Source organism: Falco naumanni, chromosome 7 (assembly GCF_017639655.2).
Source record: "Falco naumanni isolate bFalNau1 chromosome 7, bFalNau1.pat, whole genome shotgun sequence".
NCBI lineage: Eukaryota > Metazoa > Chordata > Aves > Falconiformes > Falconidae > Falco > Falco naumanni.
Genome location: NC_054060.1, coordinates 26,267,649 through 26,290,961, shown reverse-complemented (window position 1 = coordinate 26,290,961; position 23,313 = coordinate 26,267,649). Strand labels below are relative to the sequence as shown.

Below are 23,313 nucleotides of genomic sequence, written 5' to 3'. Positions count from 1 at the left end.
GCACCACCACAGCCAGTGGGCTGTGCAGTGGCCCAAGGCCCAGAAGGCCTTGTCTTACTGGTGATAGGGGTGGGATGGGATGAGAGTTTCTGTGTCAGAAGTATGTCTTTCTGAATTTGAGTTGCTTTCTTCAACAGCAAATGTTGACTTCCCCCCCCCCCCCCCCCCTCCAGTTTAAGAATAACTCTATTTGGTTTAGCTTAATTGATTCAGAACTGATTTCAGATACACTGTTTCAGTGTGGTTGTAACTGCAGAGATGCTTGATGCAGCTTAAGAGTCACCATCTCTTCCCTCACCACCTCCTTCCTTCCACCTGCTTCCTGGTCTTAGAATGCGGAATGTTTTCCCAAGTTTTTACAGAAGTTTCAGAAAAGCTGTGAGCCATAAGTCACAGAGTGGAAGTGAAGCACTTTTCCATTTCAGTTTGGGCAGGGGTTTAGATATGTTTGCACCCTCCCTCCTCTCCTCCTGTCTCAACACATCACAAGTGAGCGGTTCCTGGGTGACCCCAGGCTGTGATGCAGAGTAGGACCATGCTGTGGCATCAACCATCATCCTGTTCTACCCTCGATGCCTTGGGTTTCAAGTTGCTGCTGTCTTCTAGTCACTGGAGAACTTTGCAGCCACCTCTTGCGAGGACCGCTGGGCTGCTCTACGGTGGTGTGTGTGGAAATGGGGGTACCTGTGTCCTCCGAATGCCCAGTGGGATGGGGGGGGTGGGGGGGCGGGGAACGACAGGGATTTCTGCAGGAGTAGGTGTGGAAAGGAAGGCTTGGGAGGGAGAGATCAGGATCTTTGTGCATCTCTTAGGTGGCATGTCCCAGTCCCGACTCTGGAACGTGCTTTAGCGAAAGCCAAGAGCAAGGATCTGGTCTATTAAGTCTCAACGGAATACAAGCAAGAAGTATCGCTTTGCTGTGCTATTTCTAATCTTAAGTCAACCTGTGAGGGCCCAAAGAGGGGTGGCAGGAGGTGGAGAAAGCCAAGAGTCCTCATCCTGTGGCTGTAAGCTGAGACCTTACAGAAATCTCATGGAAACACACGTGTGAAGGTAAAGGGAGAATTTATCCTGACAGTTATACTACATATACAAGGCTGTATTTTCTTCCTGTTTATGCCAGTTTTACTCCATTGGCATTTATTCCTATTGTAAATCACAAAAGAGCAAGTCCTTTTATTACCAGGTATTTTAAAATAGCTTATATTATATTGTCTGATCCTTACAGTAATTCTAAACTGTTCCTTTGTGCCCTGCCATCTGTGTGAAAATAAAATGGTCAAAAGAACGTTCTCCTTAAGAAAAAAAATAATGTAGGTGGCTTGATTTTTTGCTATTAATGTTGGAAAATGTTTCTAAATCAAATACTTTCGATGCAAATTTCATTTAAATCAAACCAAGAAGGCACTTTTTTTTTTTTTTTTTTTTCTCTGAGGGGGAAGTGTCTCAGCCTCTTTGTCAGAAGAGCACTTTCATCTTCTGTGTTTACATCAGCGAGTTCAGAATCAGTTTGATGTTGGAAAGGAGCAAAAGTTGCTCATGTCAGTCTGCTGCCCTTAGCCCAGACCGGCACTGTTGTGCCTCCATCAGCATGTGACACGGGCTGGGGTGAAGTCCATCGAGGTGGACAAACGGTGCGTGTGGGCAGTGCACTTGAGTCATGCAGACAGGGCAACCTGCTACTTTTTCCTTCCCTGCTGGTTCATTTCTATTTTGGGTTGAGTTAATGAAGAACCATCTGCTGAATATTTAGGATTTAGAGCCGTGCAGTGAGTACAGAAGTCTGGTTTTGCCAAGTTCTGGCAGAAGAATGGAGAAAAATATCTTGTTTTCCTGGGTTTCCTTGGGTGTTGAGTGGAGGCACCCAGACTGGCTGTGCAAGAACGTCTTGGCTCCTAAAGAAGAGTTGGGATGTGGAGTCCTTGTTTTTATTGAATACCATTCCTGTAGTCTGCACCCACAAGCTACCTCAGCCCTTCCGTCCTCAGAGAGATGCTTGGCGTTGGTCCAGAGGGGAAAAATCCCACCAGAATAAACCCTCTCATGGTGCTTTTCTCCTCTGTGTGGCTCTTCCATGCAAGGAACAGCCCAGCCCAGGGGTGCTGCAAGCCTGCAGCCTCGGGGCGGGTGTCCATGTGCGGATGGCCACCTTGGCCTGACTAAGGTAGCCCTGGTGCTGCAGCACAAGCTCAGGGGTCCCAGGATGTCCCCCACAGTGCCACCAGTTTAGCAGCTCACACAGAGGTGAATTACTGCTGCCTTTGATGTATTATTTTTCACTGCAGTTTAGTATTGTTTGATCAAAGCCTTCGATGTTCCTTGAGCAATAGCTTGAGCCTTTTTTTTGTGCCTACATCGTTCTCTGTGTAGATCGGGTGCTCATGTGTAGATGTGGTGAGATGTTAAGTCTTTTGGATCTTGTTTTTAATATTAAACAGACCCTTAGGAAATCAGCTATAATTTAAAAGTATCAAACACTTGGGTGAGTTACGAGTACCTAGATAATAAGGAAGATATTAGGTAGCCGTATTCTGATTTTTAGAGGTAGAATGTACAAGAACAATGTATGCAATCATTATTTTTACTACAAATGTTTTAAAGCATATGTGGGTATTTTCATTATTGAGTGCTATCTTTTAGCTCTTCCAATTAATTTCAAATTCCAGGAGTCCATATAATCTGACAGTGTTTGCTGTGCCGAGAAATGTATTAAGGACAGTTTATGATACACTAATTAGAAGTGCATTTAAAAAGCCAATAATGTAATAGTTTTGAAGAAATCTGCTTACGCTTTTTTTCCATTCTCATCTGTTACTTCTTAAGCATTTTGTTTTCTGTGATCACAGCAGCAGTATAAGGGCAGGGTTGTGATCTGCTGGAAATCAGAGTTCTGCTAGTGGAGTTGCTTAGATGCTGCTGAAGGACTGCAGCTGAGGATACGGTCCCCAAAGCTCAGCCCTCAAGAATTCATCTGCTGTGGCTTCGTATTTCTTGTGTGAAGTTCTTCCATCGCCTGAGCACTGAAGGTGGTTCTGCAACCAGAAGTTTATTGCATTGCCTGGGGAAATATGCAAAAAGAATTATTAAACTTTTCAGGCCAAGGCCTTGTTCTCGTGAAAGTACACTTCGTGATATATGTAAGGAGAGGAGTGTGCTTGGAAGTACCTTGACTGTCACCGGAATCTGTTTCACATGGAAATGACTGGAGATTATTTTGTGGCAGTAATACCTGTGTTGATATGGAAATACAGAGGGATATCTTCTGTATTTTGATGGGAAGACTGGTGGCCAGGACTGAGATCTGAAAAGACCCTCTGAATCTTATTTCCCCTGTGGCTATTGCAGTGCTGGGACCTGCTCTGTCAGTGCATCTCTGTGCCTCAGTGTCTGCACAGGAATCTAGGCAGGCAGATGCTACTTACTCATTATTTATCCGTTGCAAATGTTTTAAGTTCCAATTAAGAAATGAAAAACATTTTGATGGAATTCCTGAAGGGAAAGAAAAAAATAAATCAGTAATTGACAAAGTGTAGTGTTAATCAGCATGTTTTGGATTTAAAAGTCAATTCAAAATTTCTTTTTTGATGAAGAAAGAAGATTTTAGAAAGTTGTTTTGGGTTCTTTTCCCCCTCTGCTGTTCCTTTTGTTTCTCGGTGCTCTTGAATGGGCTTGCTCCCGGGAGGGGAGTTGTGATCTTAGATGACCAAGCCCCAGTGGTTGAGTCAAGGAAGCAGTGGGGAAAAGCTGAGCTGCTGGTGGTGGTGGTCCACAGGCAGCCAGACAAGATTACAGGAGAATCCCCCTTCTTGTCTTCATCCTCTGCCTTAGCAACTTCTTAGGAATTGAGCCACGTGGAGTAGCTTCTGGCTGTGATTTCTTGAGTGGTGAACTCTGTCTCTGGGTTAGCCTATCCTCAGAAACCCTTTGGTGACCAAAGTCCTGCATCTCTGTCTGTTCTTGGGCATTCTGCACCTAAACTTGTCGTCAGAGCAACTGCAAAGATTTGGAAACAGCATGAACAGGACTGCACACTGACTGGCTGGACATACATAGCACATACATAGCAGCTTTTTTTTTTTTAAAAAAAAAAACCCAACAAATCCACACCTGGAAGATGTGGATAGGTGGTGACTCTGCCTCACTCTTGGTAGGATCTGTCACTCTGCTGGGGCTGCAGCTATTGGACATCCAATACTATGAGCAGACAACCTCATGACAGGAATTGAGAATTATTGTCTTTTTGCATCTGAATTGAAATGATAATAGGGAGCAGACTGCTTGCAGGATTTGCAAATTAATCCTGCAGCGATGGCTGATGGTGGCTTCCCTCTCTCTGTTCATAAATAATGTGTTTTTGCCTTGTGCTGCTGAGCAGAGCTCAGCTGTAAGAGGAGCTTTTAAACTTTTTGGCTTTGTTCATTAAGTGTGGGAATGGGCAAAGCCAAATATCAAGAGTTGACAATGGGGGAAGTGTTTGACTTTGCCGTGGTGTTTTATTAAATAACAAAAAGAGTTTAAAAAAGTAACTCTTTCTAGTATTTTTTGTAAGATTTTCCCCACTTTTTTCTTTTCTCTCTCAAATGCCTTTTGCAAGCGATTTAAATAATTTTTGGGCCAAGGCCTTCGGTGACATCAGCTCCTGCATCAGCACCAGGGCGGCAGGTTTTGTGTGCCGAATACAGCGCGAACGCAGAGACAGCTGTGCCAACAGGGGTCAGATCAGCAGGTCAGCGTGTCTGACTGGCACGTGCTCCCAGCATTTTGCCTTTGCACTGCTGAGATCTCTAGGATGGTTTTACAGTAGAATAGAAGGTGGAAGAAATTGAGACACAGATTGTGTTGAAGTGTGTTACGCACAGGAAAGCCACATATCCAGCATGCCGGAGGGTATTACTGACAATAGAGAAGCTGCAAGGGATATACTCATCTTTTCCCTTATCTCCCTGTTTTTATTCTTAAAGCCTGAGCCCGATGCTGTGCTTTATCATTGCACCAAGCCTGGTGACTAAAGCAGAGCAGAGCTCTTCTGCTTGATAACGTTTTGCTTGCATTCATCTGCAAATAGCCAAACAGCGTATCAATGGCTGGGGGCTCCTATCTGCCGGTCCCAACCCCTGGGAAGCCGCTGCTGATTGACTGTAACTGGGATCAGATGTGGCCCCGCTCCAGTGCGTCCTGCTGCTGAACTTGAGGGTTGCATGGTGTACTGGAAAGCTTAGCACCAGTGATTAATTTTGGCTAGGAGAAATGAGATATGTTTCCCACTCTAAACACTTTTTTTAACAGGCTCACACAAATTTTGCACGTAAGGAGCGATTCTGTAATGAAACTTAATGGCTAATTGCACCCTTAATAAAATTTGAGATGTCATCAGCCACTGAAAAGGGACTGGTAAATCATATAATAAAAAATAATACATGACCTAATGTTGCCTGAGTATCAAGGTGGGAGTTTAATGATTTTCATTGTTAATTTTTACTGATTTGCTGATCATTCATTGACGCTTATTCAAGTAAGTCGTGGAAATGCTGGTAACTAACTTACCTCTAAAGGCAAATTATGTATTCAACAGCACATCGATGGTGTGGCTTCCCAAGGAAATGAAATCTATGAGGGCTCGATTTCTCTTTCTGCTGGTTTGTCTCTCAATCCAAGTCCCAATCAATATTGAAAGAATTGGGCTGGTCTGAAGCACACTTGATGGTGGAGCCTCAAAGTCTGCTCACCGGCTGGGTCTCATGGAACTATTTCCATTCGCAATGGTTGAACGCAAAGGAGTGTCCTAAACAGTACTTACTCCAGGAGAAAAATTGCGGTGTGAGCTCATCTCCTAGTAGACATCAGTGAATCGCAAAGTGAGAGGGCAGGGACTGACTGACAGAGAGATTTGAACTTGGCCCATACAGAACATCTCCCTGGAGGATGAGCCACTGGAAATTGGGCTCTTTTAAACATATCCTCCTTAACTCCCGGTAGCTGTTCCAAGCAGGCTGGGTGGTGGGTCTTGACAGTCCTGTGCTGCTGGCAGCTGGCACAGAAAATCATGGAAGCATCAAACGGCATTTGAAGATCTGTCCCCTCCATTTTCAGTGCTCCTCTGCAGCTCCCTTCTGTACCAGCACAGCCTGTGATTTACTGGAGGGGAGGAAAAAAACCCAGGCATTCTCTTGCTTCTGCTTATCTGGCCTCATGGCATGCTCTGGCCAAAATTTGGAAATCGATCGGTTTATGCTATGAGCAGGGAGGATTTTCCCTGGGCTGCCTGTGAAGGCTCCCAAGCAGTCACAGCTCCGTGCTGCAGAGTGCCTTCACCGGAGGAAAAGGCTCAGGGCTGGCAGAGCCCCGCTTCTGCTCCCCAGCCCAGCGCCTGGAGGAAACTGGTGTGTTCAGGGCAAATCGGTTTGTCCCTTGCCAAGGGATTGGAATGGGTGTTACCAGCTTTCTCAGTGCTCGATGTGGTTGTCACTGCATAGCTGAACTGATAAAGCACATTTGGAGCTGAGGTGGTTGGGGGTGGGGTGCTGTGCTTGGTGGGTCCTGGCAAGCTGCTGCACTATCCCTTGACCCAAGTGGAGGCACCTGGCCAGCTGATCTGCTCTCCCCAGAGTGATGCTGGCTCTCTGTAGAACCACCATAGGTTAAACCTGCTTTTCCCCTGGCTCAGACCTTGCGGGGTATCTCACTTTGAGCCTGTTTTCCAAGAAAGATCAGAAGATGAAGGCTGTATAAGCTCTTACTGGAGAAACTGTGCTAATGGCTGATACAAGGCAGGCATGAAAAGCGCAAGGCGATGCACATCTACAATTCCTTTTTCATTTCTGTCCCCAGTTTTAGATAGTGTTTGGAGATTATTCTGCCTATGAGAACTGCAGCACCTGGCTCACCTGCTGAATTCCTCCTCTCCCTCACGCATGTTCTCATACTTTCTCCCACCTGCTCCCATTCTGTATCCCCTGTAAGCACTTTAATCCTGCTCCTGCTGTCAGGTTTTGTTATTCTGCCCTGGGGAAACTCAGTCCCTGTATTCACCCTCTCCCAGGAAAGCTGGAAGTATAGGTTGGTCAAGAATAATATTATGCTTTTGTTCTCTCCAGGTAAAATCAGTGCTGGTGCTTATAGTCTCTTGAGATCAGCCTGCTCCTGGATAGACCCAGCTCCTGCGGTTCGGTAGCACAATGGGCATGAATCAGTTCAGAGCAAACAAAGCACACAGGCGGTCTGTGAAGTGGAGCAGGGGCTGGTAAGGTTCACGTGTGCAGCTCCCCCAGAAATTACGATGATTATAAAAACAAGTGGTTTTGCTTGGTATAATCATATATCAGCAAGAGAGAGAACAAACAGCGATACTTTGTTTATGTTCACTTTGAAGAGTGAAAATGGAAATAACCTGATCGTTGTTAGTGGTACAGTTGAGGGTCTGGGGCAGAATCACAGTCGTGGGTGTGTTGGGTGGAACTGGCGATTTGATTTGGTCAGGCCAGCCATAGCATCATCTGCCAAGGCTTCAACCTCCAAGGATGGAATTTCTGTAACTGGTCTGGATCCTCTTCCTAGGGGATACGCTACTTCTGTGTATGTGAAAAGAGCTTGTACGCCATCATCACTATCGCTGCCTTTTTGCTAGTGTTAAGGGACCTTTTAAAAACAAATCAGGGGTGAGCACTTTCTGTCTGACGATAAGTTCTTAACAAGAAACTCAGCTTTAAAAGGCTCAGTAATAGAAAATACTGTTGGTGATATCCCCTCCCAGACCATATTTCAGAGCTGGTGGGCTTGGCGGGGATTGGTGATGGTCAGGTTGCACTGGGAGCTGCTGGACCTGCACTCTTGGGCAATGGAGAGCTCCTTCTTGGTGACCACTGGTACTGGTGGGTTGTGTGCGATGCTTCTCCTCTCCTTGGGCAATGCTTCTGTCCTGAAAGCCTGGTTCCTCTCTCCTCATGGAGTATCAAGAGAGCTCCACTCCTCCAGGGAGTGAGAGCATTGGGCTTGGTCACAAGAACCTGACAACCTCTTGTCCCAGTAAACTGAAAGTTTGTTATTTAATTCAGGCAGTTGCTTCAAAAAACTCCTTTCCCATAAATAAGTTTTGGTGGTGGTTTCCCCCCCCACCCCCCTCCTTTCAGTTTTTAGGGCTGAGGTAAGAGAGGTCACAAGCTGTAAGAACGTGCTTGGTGAATCCTGCTTAGCCTGGGCAGCCCTGGGCAGGCTGGTTCTCAGCCACAGCTGCTGGGCACCACTGCAGCTTGGGGGGTGCAGTCTCCCTCCCACCCCAGTGTGCCCATGGCTGGGGTGTGCACGCTGGCTGAGCCTGCAAAACTATCAAAATCCTCGAGTACGGGAGCTAAAAGAAAAATGAGACCTTGTCTTCGTTCTTCTGCTCTCTGAGTTTTTTCATGGGTTTTTTGTTTGTTTGATTTTTAACTGTGTTACTCTTTCCCTACTGAAGCTAAAGGGAATTACACAAGTTTTGATAGAGCCTGGAATATATAAAATCTGGTGTAATAGGTTTCTAGGTTTATATAATGGAACACATTCCAGTCATTCAGCAATTACTCCTACACCCAGTGTTTCAAAACAAAGATGCGAAAACTAGGTGTGAGACACTGAAGTACAGGAAACACAATTTCAATTGGCGAAATAATTTTTCTTCCTGAAAGGAGGTTTGTTTTCTTGATAGTCCCTGCTCACTGGGACAGATTTGTGCTATCTCACAAGAAATGCAAATTGTTGTTTAAAAAGCTGTTTATTCTTGCTTAACACTATAAAGCAGCATTTTTTTTTCCCATTTGCATTTGTGTAAGGGTATGTATTTTAAAATTCCTCTTTAATATTAAACTGTTTTTTCAATTAGAAAACTAAAAAAGAAACCCTTTCTCAGGCCTGTACAGCATTAGTGAAACTTTCGTTGCTGAGTCAAACAAGAACAGGCTCTTTTCAGGACAGCGTGATCCCTGTTGCTGGCAGTCGCGTGGGTTTTGTAGCACTTACAGCACTTCCTCCTGCTTCAGAACACCCTCATAAACTGTATTTTTATTACTTTTGCCTAAGCTGATGAGGAGTTAAATATTGCACCTGGCTTTCAGAGGAGGCAGGGGGCTGTGCATGTGTTCGAAGTCTGATTGTGGCGGTGCTCTGAGGTGAGGCTGACTTTTTCTGCATCTGCAAGCCATGTTGGGCCCCAAGTCCCATCCACTCCATGTGCCTGCATTGGCAAGGGAAGGAGGACCTCTGGGAGTAGCCCTCAAGCTCTCTGTAGGCAGTGTTGGGCTCAGCACTGGAACAGGCTGCCCAGGGAAGTGGTTGAGTCACCAGCCCTGGAGGTGTTCAAAAGGTGTATAAGCATGGCATTTAGGGATGTGGTTTTGTGGTGGACTTAGTAATGTTAGGTTAATGGTTGGACTTGATAATCTTCAGGGGGTTTTCCAACCTAAATGATCTATGATTCCTTTTAGACAACCCTTCTGGGCTGTCTTTTCTCCTACAGCTGGTGGTTCAGGCACCTGGCAGCTCCCGTGCAAGCATGGTCCAATTTCTTTGAGTTCAAGCAGTGCTCTGCACCATTAAAATATTTCCATCCTTACCCTAATAAGATGTCCATGGCCCCTCTGCAGGTGGTGGAACACAAATATGGTCCTCTTGGTGAGGTGCCCTGGCTGGGCATACGTTGTTGGATATCACTCTTCCATGTGTGGACACTGCCAAGATGTGCTTCCAAGCCGTGGTGGGCTGGGCTCCAATGGCTTAGGTAGCTCCAGGGAAGCTGGAGTGGAGCTTTTTCACCTAAACCAGCTGACCCTACCGTGGATCCAGGAGGTACCCACAGGATCTGTGGAGCAGACAATGGGTTTTGGTTCGCTATGTCCCAGCATTACAACATAAAGCATGAGTCTGGGGAAAGGCATTTTAATGTTCTTATTTCATGCTGGCTCCAACCTTGTTCTGCTTGGTTGCACTCCGTTGGTTCATCAGTAAGTGCCCTATTATGGATGTGCTGTGCTGTGGACCTCAGCATGGCTTTGAGCAAGGTGTAGTGAAATTGTGGCGTTATCAAATTAATAGGTCCAGGTGTGTCTGCACCTCGGGGTGACTCTCAATGGATCTTGTTTCATTTGCTGCTGTGCTTGGCTGCAGGGGGCACAGGAGGTGCAGGCAAGCTAATTCACTACCAGCTTCTACTAGCAGCAAACGTAGCTTCAATTGTTACGGTGGGACAGGGGAAACTGCATGGACCATAAGAAGAAGGTCCAGAGTTGGCCTACTCTGAACATTCTTGGTCCTGCGTGAGGTCTGGGGCTCACCTAGAGCTCCTGCTGTGTATCTGGATTCCCTCCTGCCTGCATCTGTGATTCATCATAGTCTCAACTTAATGAAACTTCAGGTTTCTGAAGAGGGACACGAACTTTGCCATGTTCTTTCCCGTGTTGTTTTGCGACCTGTGGCTAATTTCTGTAGCATTATATATACGTGTGTGTGTGCGCAGTTTAGGGGCTGAATCTATCTCCTTGGTGCTGCTTCTCATTAAGTGGGTTACCAGAGTTAAAAATACATTTCTGAAAGATGTTTTGTCAAAATGGGCAAACGGGAGAAATGGTTAAGAATTCAGGATTTGTTTTGAAGAGGTGGTTTTTAATGTGTTTGATTTTCATGTGCCTCTGCCATTTTAGGTGGGGGAAAGTCAATATATTACTGTACGCTCAGAACAGCCAAATAAGTAAGATGTGTTTACTGTTAGACTATAATACTGTTGAAACAGGTCTGGCAACATCATCTGTTTTGTGATGCCAGGAACAACAAAGTGTTGCTTCAATTAAGCCCGTCACTTGTAGATGATTTCTTTTCTTATTTTAGAAGATTCATTGAACCCACTGCCTGCAATCTGTAGGTTGCAAACTCCTCAAAGAGCAGTTCAGGGAGGAAGATGTAGTGTGGGAAGGTTTCCCTCTACACTTGTCTTTACAATTCCCCCCAGATCAGGGCCGTCCTGGAAAGATGCCATATTTATTGTGTGCAGAGGATATATCAACCTGGCATGTTGTGAACTAACCAAGAAATCATGACAGTGTCATTCTCTGAGCATGCTGGAATAAGAGGCTGGGAAATTTAGAAGTACCAGTTGCAGGGGCCACTATTTTAGTGCAGAAAGTATGGAATACACACTTGGAATACTTGCTCTAGGTGAACCTGCTTTAGCAGGTGATTGGTCTAGATGATCTCCAGAGGTTTCTTCCAACCCTGACTGATTCTGTGGCGTAAGAAAACATGACTACTGTGCTAAGCTTTAATTGCCAATTTAAGGGTGTCAAGCAGAAGCAAGACTTACAAGACAATGTGTCTATGACTTTTTACTTGCAGCCAGGACTCAGTTTAAAAACAAAACGAAACAAAAAAAAAACCCCCAAAACCTCCTTCTCAGTAACCCTGTCAGGAAATCCCATACCAGAGGGATGTTTTCTCAGTGCTGAGACTCAAGCAGCTCAGTTTTTATGTCCAAGGTCAAGAGAGAGACTGTTGCTCTGAGTATGTCCCATGTGTGGTGCTAGTTGAAGTGGAGGTACCCATGTTGTCCTCAGGTTCCTTTTGGAGAGTAACTTGGCAGCCCAAACCTGTGAATCTTACCAAGACATGTGCACGCTGGCAGTCCTACACCATGGAGAAGAGCAGTCTGTCCCCTTGAATTCAATTAGCTGACCTTTTGATGGGTGAAAAAAAGAGCAAGAGGTAAGCCTGGAGATAAATTCTTGCAAGAGCGTAGAGGAAATGTTTCTTAATTCTTTGCCTTGGCAGGGACACATGATTGTGACCCAGCAATGGCAGCTGCAGTGGTAGCCCTTTGCTCCTGTGGAAACAGCAGCAGGGATGGTGTTGCAGTGAGGTCTCTGTGATAGCTCAGCTGAGGTAGAAAGAGGCAGACTCGATAAAAGAAATGTTTATGCATTAGGAAAAGGGTTTTCTCTGCTGTGTGATGGTATCTCTGATATTCCAGGACAATCCACAAAAGTCCTTAAAAGAAATAAAAATGCACTAACATCAGTTAATTCCACATATAGAAGAGGGAGCTTGTCTTACACCCATACGTACAGGAATATGTGGTGGTTGGGATCTTACAGAAGTCTTTCAAAGCTGGGCTCTCCCACCAGGGTGGGCATGGTGGTTGTCCTGGCAGACTGAGCAGAGAACAGACTGAGATGTCGACAGGGTTGCTCTGGGTCTTCCCTGGCTGGTTTGGGTCTTTTCAGTCCCTCAATGAAGAGTGCTCTTTGCTTGCCAACTGCTATGTGCTGCTAAACAAAAATAAAAGTTTTAGGACAGAAAAACACTGATGTAAAATAATTATTGAGTTGTTGAATGGTTAGGGCTAACTAGAAACCAAATTCCTGTGCTTTTAGGAGCTATTTCTTTGAGTTCATAGAAAACTGACCTGAAAAGAGCTTTTTGCAAAGGATGCTCTGTATTTGTGCATCCATAATTAACTGGAGGCTGAAGTCATCTGCTTTGGGGGTGCTGCCAGGCATGGAGAACCTCAGTGTTACAGTCCCTCCCAAATGCCATTAGATGGAGAGGGACTTTTTTAAAAGGGCATGTAGAAATAGGACAAGGGGGAATGGCTAATTTAGATGAGATATTGGGAAGAAATTCTTCCCTGTGAGGGCGGTGAGGCGCTGGCCCAGGCTGCCCAGAGCAGCTGTGGGTGCCCCATCCCTGGCAGTGCCCAAGGCCAGGCTGGATGGGGCTGGGGGCAGCCTGGGCTTGGGGTGGGGTGTGGGGGGTGTGTGTCCCTGCCTGGGGAAGGAGGGTGGGACTGGGTGGTCTTTACGGTGCATTCCAACCCAAAGCGTTCCATGATTCTATGATACAATTCTGTGATCTCTGGCCGCAGTTATTTGCTGGTGAAAAGTTCCACTTACACACACAGAGGTTTGGTGAAGACCTTGTTGGAAAACAATGGTGAGAGGATTAAACTCAACAATGTCAGAACTTGGGTTCTGTAATTATTTCCTTTAATCTGAGCAATGATAAGATCTTTGTGATTTCTGGAACTTGTAGGATTACTGAAAATGTAATTAAAAATGAGGTACATAGGTGAAATAGATGACCCATAATGATTCTGCTGGAAAATGTGGAATGTATTTGTCATTAATAAAATGCTTCTCCTTTTCTGATTGCCTTCCATGGCTGCAGCCCTGGGCTTCCCGCTGTGGGGAGCAGTGTTGGGGCTGGAGTGGGGTACGTCTGCATGCTCAGCCTCTGCCTCTCCACGACAGGGCATCAGCTGGGGATGTACGTGGGCACCTTTGCTTGTTGTTTCTGTTGTGATACTCTGCTGCTTGGCATCAGGAGCCTTTCCATGTAAAACAAATTAGCAAGAGTGAAGCCCCCAGTGAATTTCATGCAGTTCTGCAGCATAACAAGGAGGGAATAACATACATATATATGTGTATATATATATTTTAGAAAGGGAAGATTTAAAGTTATTGCAGATGTGTTTGCAACTCTCAGAATTAAGTTTTTCCATACTCATATCAGCTCTTAATTCAGCTAATTGCAAATGAAGTAATCAGGAATCTCAGTGGTATTGCCATGAGAAGTGCACTGCCCTATGGCAATAATTCTCATCAATGCATTGTTTAGAGTATTTATGCTGGAGGCAACGTGGGATTTGTGATGTCTTTTTCCAACTGGAGGTTAGGCTCAGTCCGTTAATAAATTTATTATTGGCCCGAATTTTTTTTTTTTTCTTCTTTCCAACTGTACTGTTCTTTGGGGGAAGGCAGGGAATGGGAAATGTTAAACAATTAGGTTTTATTAAATAAATATTTAGGGTATTGATTATATTCTTCATTTTGGATCCCAGCGAGACAAATGCCACGTAGCTAATACAGGAAACCTTCAGCCAGAGGCTGCGTGATGCTGAGCTGCACAAGGGGCTTGCCCTAGTAAGGGCCACTTGAAATCAGTTGTGACATTCCTGGTTCAATCCATAATGTGCAAAGTGCTGCTGAGCAAGCACAGGTCTTCTTGTGGAAATTTTTGAAATTACTACAGTTGGTTAAATCTCTTAAATAGATTATTTCTCTCTTTTTTCTTCCTTTCTTTGTTCTCTCTCTCTTTTTTTTTTTTAATAGCGTTATTGCTATATGTTACTTTTCAGTAGCCTTAGTGATAAGTGATAGCAGGAGAACGTCCGCAGTTTAAAAGGCTCCTATGTATCAGTACTAAATATTTCCTACCTACTTTCACTTTATGCACACGATAACATCTGTGGTGTACTCTCTTCTCCTGAGCTGGTCTTACTCACCAAACCAGCAAGAGAAGGATGAAGTCAGCTTCTTTTCCTCTTTGACTGGGCTGATTTTTGCCACATTGCTTAATATTCACCCATCTTCTGTGACTGAAACTGCGTTTCTGGAGCTCAGGAAGCCTGCTTGATTGATAGCACTAACATAAGAAGGCACCGAGCTAATTAAATCACGCTGCCGCTTCCCAACACCACTGTCACAGGCTGACCTAATTTTGACATTGCAAAGCTTATCGGCAGAGTATCTATTGAGTTAGGGGAGCAATAATGCTGTTTCTAGGAGCAGATAGATTTATATCCCCCCTCCTTACATCTCATTACACTGCTGTTTATTGTTCCTCCTGCTGAGCAAGTATTAAAAACTTACGATCTATGGCTTATGATCTCTGTCTGTCGGTATCTGGTTCTGGAATGGTAGGTACGCTCCGGTTCAGAGAGGGGTGGGGGAAAGGCCATGATAACTCTTCAGAGATGAATGTGACCTGAGGTCCTCGTCTTTTTTGAGGACTTCTTTCTTATTTAAAATTTGGGATAGTGAAGTGGTCGCTGTTACATGTGATGAGCATGGCTGCTCTGCCCTCCTGCTAATTGCAGTGAGCTGCTGGGGGCTGGATGAAGCTGGCAGGGACCTCCTGGTGAAGCATGAGACCAAACTCCTGCGAAGGTTTTGTTTGTTTTCTTTGTTGTTCTTTGTCTGATGCATGCAAGTCCAGGCATATAAATCCAGGATGGGTTAATACGTAGCTGAAGAGGTGGCTGGGGACATGTGGAAAAGGGGGAGGAGAAAGGCTTCAACTTCCAGCTGTCGCTGGAGGTATTTAAAAGATGTGTAGATGTGGCACTGGGGGACATGGTTTAGGTATGGATTTGCAGTGCTGGATTAATGGTTGGACTCGATGATCTTAAAGTTCTTTTCCAACCTAAATGATTTTATGATTCTATGAAGACTGAGAAGCTGAGGATGCTTTCTGTGGAAGTTACACCCTCTTATAAAAAATCCGTTTAAGCTTTGGTCTGTTTTTAATTTGACAGTGTCATAAAGTGACACAAACAAATATCTCATGCCCTAGACACTTTTGAGATTAACCTAGAAATTGTGAATAAATACTTTTGAGATTCTGAATGTCTTCCATTTTGAGCAGTTAGGAAACAGTGCAATTGCAATCACATAGACTAAAACTTATTTTGCAATAGGAACTGAAATGGTCATTTATTAATAAGATTACAGCAGTTGAGCTTTCCTTAGAAAAATACCAATTATTGTAAACATTGTGATTGAGGTCAAGACAATTACCTGCACTTTGAATAGGCAGACTGGAGCACTTCAGTTGTCCAGGGTCTCTTATTTGCAACAGCTCCACAAATGTATTGTAAGTCATGAAGCATCTCCTTTCTGAGCACTGTACTAACTCTCACTTGTTTGTTTGCTTTTTCTGTTTGACCAGCCTGGTTTGATAAAAACTCTTTTCTACTTAATCCTGCACTGCTTTCGAAATTTTTTTATTCTGCACATTTCCCTTTGAAGTTAGCTAGCATTCTTCACAGCATCTGCTTTGTCCTTTGTCTTTTTTTTTTTATTAAGTGTGCATACCTTCATAATAGGTACCTGCATACATATTCAGCTTTGGAAATTTCTTATTTTACAATTTCACAGAAGTTGTTGCAACTTACACCCCCCCCCCCCCCGCCAGGTCTGTACTGTCTGGGGAACTTGTTGCAAGTTGAAAGCAAATCACTTGTGTAGGCGTGCATGTGCGTGCAAGAGACATATAAGGGAAATAAATTGAAATTGCTGGAAAAGAGCAGCCAATGAAGGGGAACTATGTAACGTCAATATATAAAGAGACATGGTGAAAGGTCAGGCTGGCACCATTTTTCATCCGAGAGAAGAAATCTCGTGGCGCCACACAACTTCTTTGCAGCAGAAGCTAGGCAGTGTTGTGCTTGGTTTTGTTGTTATGGCTTTCCCTCCTGCTCTGACACTTAGCTTCCCTTGCATTGTGTGTGCATGTTGCCAGGAACAGCACCGTGATGGATTCTTTCATGCAATATTTACTGTGTATAATCACAAGACAAATTCTTCTAAAATGCCACAAACAAAATAAATGCCAAGTATATATTACTTTAATGTCTTGTCTGGTATTAAGTCCTTGGAGGCATATTTCAAAAGTAGCTGTAATGAATATTCCTCCAGTGGACAGGGAGGTGACATTTCATAATTATGCAACGTCTTCTGAACCATAAGACTTTAAAACTTAAAGAAGTAAGATTATTTTTTATTTTCCTTTATTCGTTTGATCTCCTCTTAAAGCAGATATTTTTCTGCCATAATAATACACAGGGGGTTATTTTTTCTTTTCTGTATTGCCTTCCCAAGTCTAATGGAAATGGAGCAGTGGCATTAGAGACTGAAATAAAGGACACTTCAAATGTAATTTGAAGTTATATGAATATAATATGAATGAAAATGTAATATTAATGCAATACGGATTCAAAAAGCAGCAGGATGTTGGCGTAATGTTGCTGACTCTTCTAATTTTATAAGAAGTCTTATGATCTATGCTGAACCTTGTTTTACCTTTCTGCTCTGTGGTTCTTGCTTTAGCATTTCAGTATTTTGTACTTGTTTTGTGGGACACCGTAAAAGCCCCAGGCGTGGTCCAGAGCCATGCTGTACAGCAGCTGTGCGTGGCAGGACAAGAAGGATACTCCGTGGCGCAGGACATTGAACTCTTCAGGTGTGTGGAGGTGGAGCAGCACTCCTAGCACAGGGAAAGCCACAGTACAAGCATTAGTGCTGCTATTCTGTTTAAGAAATAATAACAATAATAAAGAATTAACAGATTTTTTTAAGGTCAGAGTTTGACATGTGGGGCTGACTCCTAAGCAAGGACATCTCTATCCATGCAGGACAAACAGTGAGCTCCATGGGAAGAGCAGCCTGGATCTGTGGTACAAAGAGATGGATAGGTTTGATTTGTTTCTTCTAAGCAGTAAATAGCATCTTTAGCCTTGCAAAGCGACAGCTGTGTAATCACACAGGGAGTGTGCTGAGGCTGCAGAACAGTTCTACTGAGCAGTGGGAAAGCAGAGCTGAGGCAGCTCCTGTGTAGGGATATACTTGTCTGACTAAATGTGACTATGGGCTGAGCATCGTGTGTGTATGCAGTCATTGTGTTGTACCTGGAAATAACTGATGCTAGGGAGCAATTTTTTCTGGCCTCATGCTGGGGTTTAACCCCGGCCGGCAGCTCAGCCCTACGCAGCCCCTCGCTCACTCCCCCCACAGTGAGATGGGGAGAGAACCCGAGGGTCAAAGTGAGAAAACTCCCGGGCTGAGACAAAGACACGTTAAGAGGCAAAGCAGAAGCCGCGCACAGCAGCAAAGCAAACCCAGGAGTTCACCCACCGCTGCCCAGGGCAGGCAGGTGCTCAGCCATCCCCAGGGCAGCCGGGCTCCATCACGGTGGCGGGGGCTTGGGCAGACAAACGCCATCCCTGCCAGCGCCCCCCCTTCCTTCTGCTTCCCCAGCTTTACCTGCTGAGCGTGACGCCGTACGGTCGGGGCCGTCCCTGGGGCCAGCCGGGCTCAGCTGTCCCGGCCGTGTCCCCTGCCAGCTCCTGGTGCCCCCCAGCCCGCTCGCTGGTGGGGTGGGGTGAGGCGCAGCAAAGCCCTTGGCTCTGTGCAAGCCCCGCTCAGCAGCGACTGGAACAGCCCTGTGTGCTCAGCGCTGTTCCCAGCACAGACCCCACCAGCCCCACGCGGGCGCCGGCACCAGCAGCCACTCCAGCGCACTCAGTTACCGGATTCTCGAGGAACCAGAATGCTTTATTTCAGGCTATTGCCATGAGCAGGGATGCGTTGGTCTTTAACCTGCACTCCCCTTTGCTGGCCGGGGGCTGCCTGCAGAAGGGTGGAGAGGGTGAGCTGAGGGGTCTTTGAAACTCGGTGCCTGGTGGCTCAAGGGGCAGAACTTGCTGGAAGCTTTGCTGGAGCGCTCTGCTGCTGTTGGACCTTTAGCTGCTGGGCCACACCTGCACGATGCGAGGCTGTCAGCGTGGGGTGGCAAGGCTTTTTGCTCTTGTGCTCGCTTGTTAGTCTTGAGTGGCTCCACCGAGCTGTTGTCCATGCTGATCTAGTGGTCTTCCAGACCCGTGCCATCTCGTACCGTTAGACTTGTGAGCACACCAGTAACACAGGAAACTTTCTTTCCCTGCACGAGCTCTTCTGCCTGTGCTGTTGCTCTGCAGAGAGGCTTTGCTGAGGACACATTTCTTAAACACTTGTTGAAGAGGTTAACCTAGACAGGCAGATTGAAAAATGATCTAAATATAGTAGGCTGAAATGGATGGGGGCAGTGCAAGGTAGCTGGGAATATCAGGCTTAGTCATTACAGCCTGAAATAATTACTCTCTTCCTGTTCATTTAGTTGACCTAACACTGTCATGTTCAGGGTCCTTTGCTTGAGTCTCATTTTCTTCAGCCTCTGGAGATCAAAGGTTAGAAATCTGAATTATTACCAGGCTGGTATGACTTGTAGGTGTTGTGCAGCAGTTGATAACAGAATGAGCAGTGTCAACTGGGGGCCATGCGCAGGTTGGACCAGTAAGGGCATAGTGATGGTGGGGGGGCAGAGCGATGCACCTCAGGAATCCCATGTGCGCGTGATGTGGATGTTAGCTGAGCAATTGCAAGTTGGTCGAAGAACCAGTAGACTGGTGCCAGAAGAGGTGATGTGCAGCCCAGAGCCCTGAAAACAGAGCTGCATTTTTGGGGAGGGGGAGTACAGCTGTTGCAAGGGTTTTGGGGAGAACACATGGATGTTATCGCAGCAGCGCGGGGCTCTTGCCCACAGGAAACAGGTCCAGGAGGCTTCAGGTCTTGTTGGTCTCAGCAGCAATTGTCCTGCTTGCTCGTTGTGATTGAAGACTTCAGTTAGGACTTCACGGTGTAGCCACTTCTACCGAACGGGAGCAGCCCAGTGACAAGCAGAGGGCAAACTACTGGGTCTTTAAAACTCACTAGAATTAAATTTTATCTCTTCTGCTGTGTAGTTTATGTTACTTTATTTGGTAGTAGGAATGTAACTCAACTTTCTTATCCTATCGATCCGCGCTCTGGAAGTTTTAGTACTTGTGAATTTCACGGTTCAGAAATAAAGAAAATCCTAGCACCAGGAATGTGCTCTGGAAACTTGCCAAAACAGGGTTGTAATTTTTACCTGCTGTATTAGCAACGACATTGCCGTTTTCCTACAGGTACTACATGTAAAACAGGGTAACTTCCCGAGTTCAGGTTGCATAGACAAGAAAATTAAAGTAAAGGTTCTGCTTGAACTTAACCTCCACCGCAAAGCCTGATCCCTCTGACAGCAACGGGATTTTTGGTATCAACTTTGAAAGGAAGCAGCATCAGTCCCTCTCTTTCTTCTGCTTAATTTTAGTGGTTTAATTAAGGCTTCTCATTAACATTATGAGTGTGATAATACATTTAGAGAGATATATAATAAAAAAAGAGCAATAATGCAGAGTTCATTTGGAATTTGAAACAAAAATAACTGGAATGTAAATGAGTCTGTGAAGGTTTCATTCAGGGGATTGCTAGGTATTCATAAATACCGTGGGAACCTCTTCTGCTGCCGAATACGTGTGTGCTGAGTAAGCAAAAGAGTTTTTTCCACAGTGTAAATGCTCAGCTCCAGCCTCGGTCCTCCCAGTTAGGGGGAGGCAGGGGTCCCATGCTGCTGCAGTGGAAATGGCTCTGAGCAAGCCCCGGGGTGCAGGCAATGATGCTCACCTGGTTTCTCTCTCTGGGTCTTGCAGCCCCCCCCACCGTGCGGATCGTGCACTCGGGCTTGGCGTGCAACATCGAGGAGGAGCGCTACTCGGAGAGGGTCTACACCATCCGTGAGGGTGAGACGCTGGAGCTGACCTGCCTGGTCACCGGCCATCCTCGGCCACAGGTGAGCCCCCCGCTGTGCCCGGTGGCAGCCTGCCTCTGGTCACCGCACCTTTCCTCAGCTCTGTCTCTGAGCCTGTGCAAGCTGTTTTCATCTTCCACTAAGGTCTAGAATGGTGCAGGGTGGTAGGAAGTAGAAATCAATGCGACAGGACCTGGAGATGGGGGATTTGCCCAGGCTGATGGTTTGTATTACCAAGTTGCAGAAGAAACAACAGCAGGAAAGTTTTTAACTTCTTTTGAATGACTGGCTAGAACTTGGTATTAAAATCACCAAGTCTATAACCGATTTTAACATGTGGTCCTGATGTGAGTGTTTGAGATCCGTGAAAGCTGGTAGAAGGAAAGGAAAAACAAATATGAGGACAGGGATGACTGAAGGTAGACAGTAAGCACGAGAGTGAACAGCTGGAGAGGGGGCACAGGAAAGCTCGGGGGAGTCTTGCTGTGTGCCTGAGTCTTGGACGTCATTGGAACCTCAGCACCGCAGCCCCATAGAAGACAAAAGTTAAACAGAAATAAATTACCTTTTTCAAGACCTTAACTCTATTTTATAGCATCCCATTCAAAGCCAAAGAGTCTTGTCAGCTTGTGCTACAGCTGCCCTGGTGTGTGTGTGTGTGTCCCACTCCCCCTTTGCCCAGGGTACCCCATTAAAAGGTTATTTTAGATCAGGGCCTCTTAAGACCCGTGCAGGTGTAATGCTTTATTCCCTATCTGCTCTGCTTTTCCATTTCCACCTTTTCTTTTGCTCTTTGAACCAAACCCGCTCTCTGTTCCCTTAATGTGGACATTGCCACTTTCACTTCTGCTGTATCCCCTCACCTTGCTCTGCTGGTAAACAAGCTGAGTACGAGAGCTGAGAATGCACCTGCAATTAGCTGAGATTACCACGTTTCACAGTGCATGCGTTTGTATGTGATTTTGAACGCTACAATACCTAGTAAGGATTTTCTTTGCAAGGTGGTGAATGAGTCACCTCTCTCCTGCAATCATGTGGGACAGGTGGGAGCTGTGAAGTGCAGCTGGGGAAGGGAGGTTCACTGGGAGACCTCAAGTCTGCAGATGAGTGATGTTCCTCCGGGAAAGAGAGATGTGCCATTTATTCCATAGCGGTTTCCAATTTAATGAGAAGATTTTAAAATAAAGGAGTTGAAGTTTAGCCTGTGCTGGTGCCAGGGAAGGTGTAGGTCAGGCCATCTCTTAGAAAACTCTACTGTAACTGCACATGGTTGCACTCTTCCAGCTGCAGTCACAGTTTAAAGCCATGTAAGCCATTTTTCTTAGATTAAATGGTCGCTAGATTAAGTGATCTCTATCTAACCTTTGCCGGGTGAAGAGTAACAATAAAAAGGGTCTAAAAAAACCCAGACTGGGTGAAGTATCCGGATTTGATTTGTTTTGATAACACCCCATAAGAACAGTGATGTTTTAAAATCAGGTTGGTACTCTGAAGTTTAATATTCAGTGCCTCACAAGGTATGAAAAGTATTTATTGCCCTGCTATTGTACCCTCCCCCATTGCTGATTGTCCTCTTTGCTCCGATGGTGCTCATGCGATGGGGGATCGGTGGCTTGTCGAACGTTGTCAGGGGAGATGCTGGGAAAATGCTGGCGGCTGCTGGTTGGAAGAGCTGAAAGAGAGACCTGCATGGATAACATACCTTGTTCGCAGAAAGCTGTTAACAACATTTTAATGAAAGCAGAAAGGGAGCACGTCCCACCTTGAGGACATGCTGCTGCTTGCTAGGGGGTTTGTTATGGCAGAAGGTGCTCTTCAGCGGGGGGCGATGGGATCTGCCCCAGGCTGGCTGCCTCTCTGAAACAAGTCCATGTCTCTTGGTGTCTGTTAGTGACGTTGGATTCATTCTGCCTTCCCAAACTTTTCTTCTCCAGGCTTATTTAACCTCTTTTTAAGATCCAAAGCAACTGGCTCTGGATGTGCAGCCTTTTTTGGCATGCTGTCTGTTTGGGTGGAGGCAAATAGCACGTTCATGCGCAGGCAGAAAAGCGCAGGATAAAGGTAGACTGACACTTCCAGCGAGCTTCCTTGAAGATGTTTGTTTCTTGGACCATCTCCATCTGCTCCAGCAAAGCTGACCAGCAGCCTGCGAGGTTTGTGCAGCTGAAATCGAAGGTCCCTCTCAAACCTGCCTTAGAGGCAGCTTCAGAGCAAGTGGGGCTGTTACCTGTCAGGCAAGGCTTTGGACCAGTTAGGAAAGGCGCCGTCTCAAGCAGTAACAAAGCTTATGATGCTGCTGAATCAAAAAAAAACCCAAAGCTGTTCAACAAAAATGTCTTACAAGAAAGCAACCATGCTGCTGCTTTTTTCATAAAAATCTCGATTTTCTCATCTGGGATTCAGGATGGAAAATTGATTTATCTTCGTTTTACCTGTTTATAGATTTTCTTTGTCAGGCAGCACCTGGGTCTGCTCTCTCTCTCTCTCACGTTACAGCTCTCTGAGACTCGCAATATTTTTTGCAGATTAATTGCCTGAGAGCAGGGGGATAGTTTTGGTAGTCTCAGATGGGTGATTCTGCAGTGAAATACAGGAGGCTTGGCAGGGCTGCGTTTGAACATTAGCCTTTTTATGACCTTCTTATTAAATTTCCATTCAATTTTAGTGCTCCAGAAAGTAAAAAAAAAAAAAAAAAAAAAAAAAAGGCCACAGGGGGGTGGGGGCGGGGGCTTAAGACACCGTAGCTTTTTGCATTGCTGTACTTAAACTTCAGCATGCAGCGCTGTGGGAGCTGCAGCCCCTTGGACTGGTTCCCGTGAAATTTGGTTTCTCTCTAACAGGACTGCCATGAATCTCACCAGTGTTTGTGTTGCTTTTGTCAGCGGGGCTGCTGGGGAAAAGCAGCGATTGAGGTCAGGCAGGAGATCAGGGTGGATGTAAAATCCACAAGCGGGTGCTCACCCTTTCCAGCTGTCAGAGAACTACTCTTGCCTGCCAATAATTGCTCTTGGGTATTTTAAATACAGATAGCCCAAGATTTTTATTTATTTTGCTTGTGGAATACATTCTGCTTTAAGGTCTTGGTTCTTTAGG

General features: G+C 45.5%; 1 protein-coding gene across 1 annotated transcript in view; it reads left to right on the top strand.

Moving 5' to 3' along the window:
- The window catches only part of MDGA2 (MAM domain containing glycosylphosphatidylinositol anchor 2), a 393,582-nt gene that overhangs the window by 120,455 nt on the left and 249,814 nt on the right, over positions 1–23,313 (top strand). Inside the window, exon 2 of the mRNA XM_040601984.1 lies at positions 20,123–20,262. Within this exon, the coding sequence (XP_040457918.1) occupies positions 20,123–20,262 (140 nt within the window). The remainder of the gene's footprint in view (positions 1–20,122; positions 20,263–23,313) is intronic.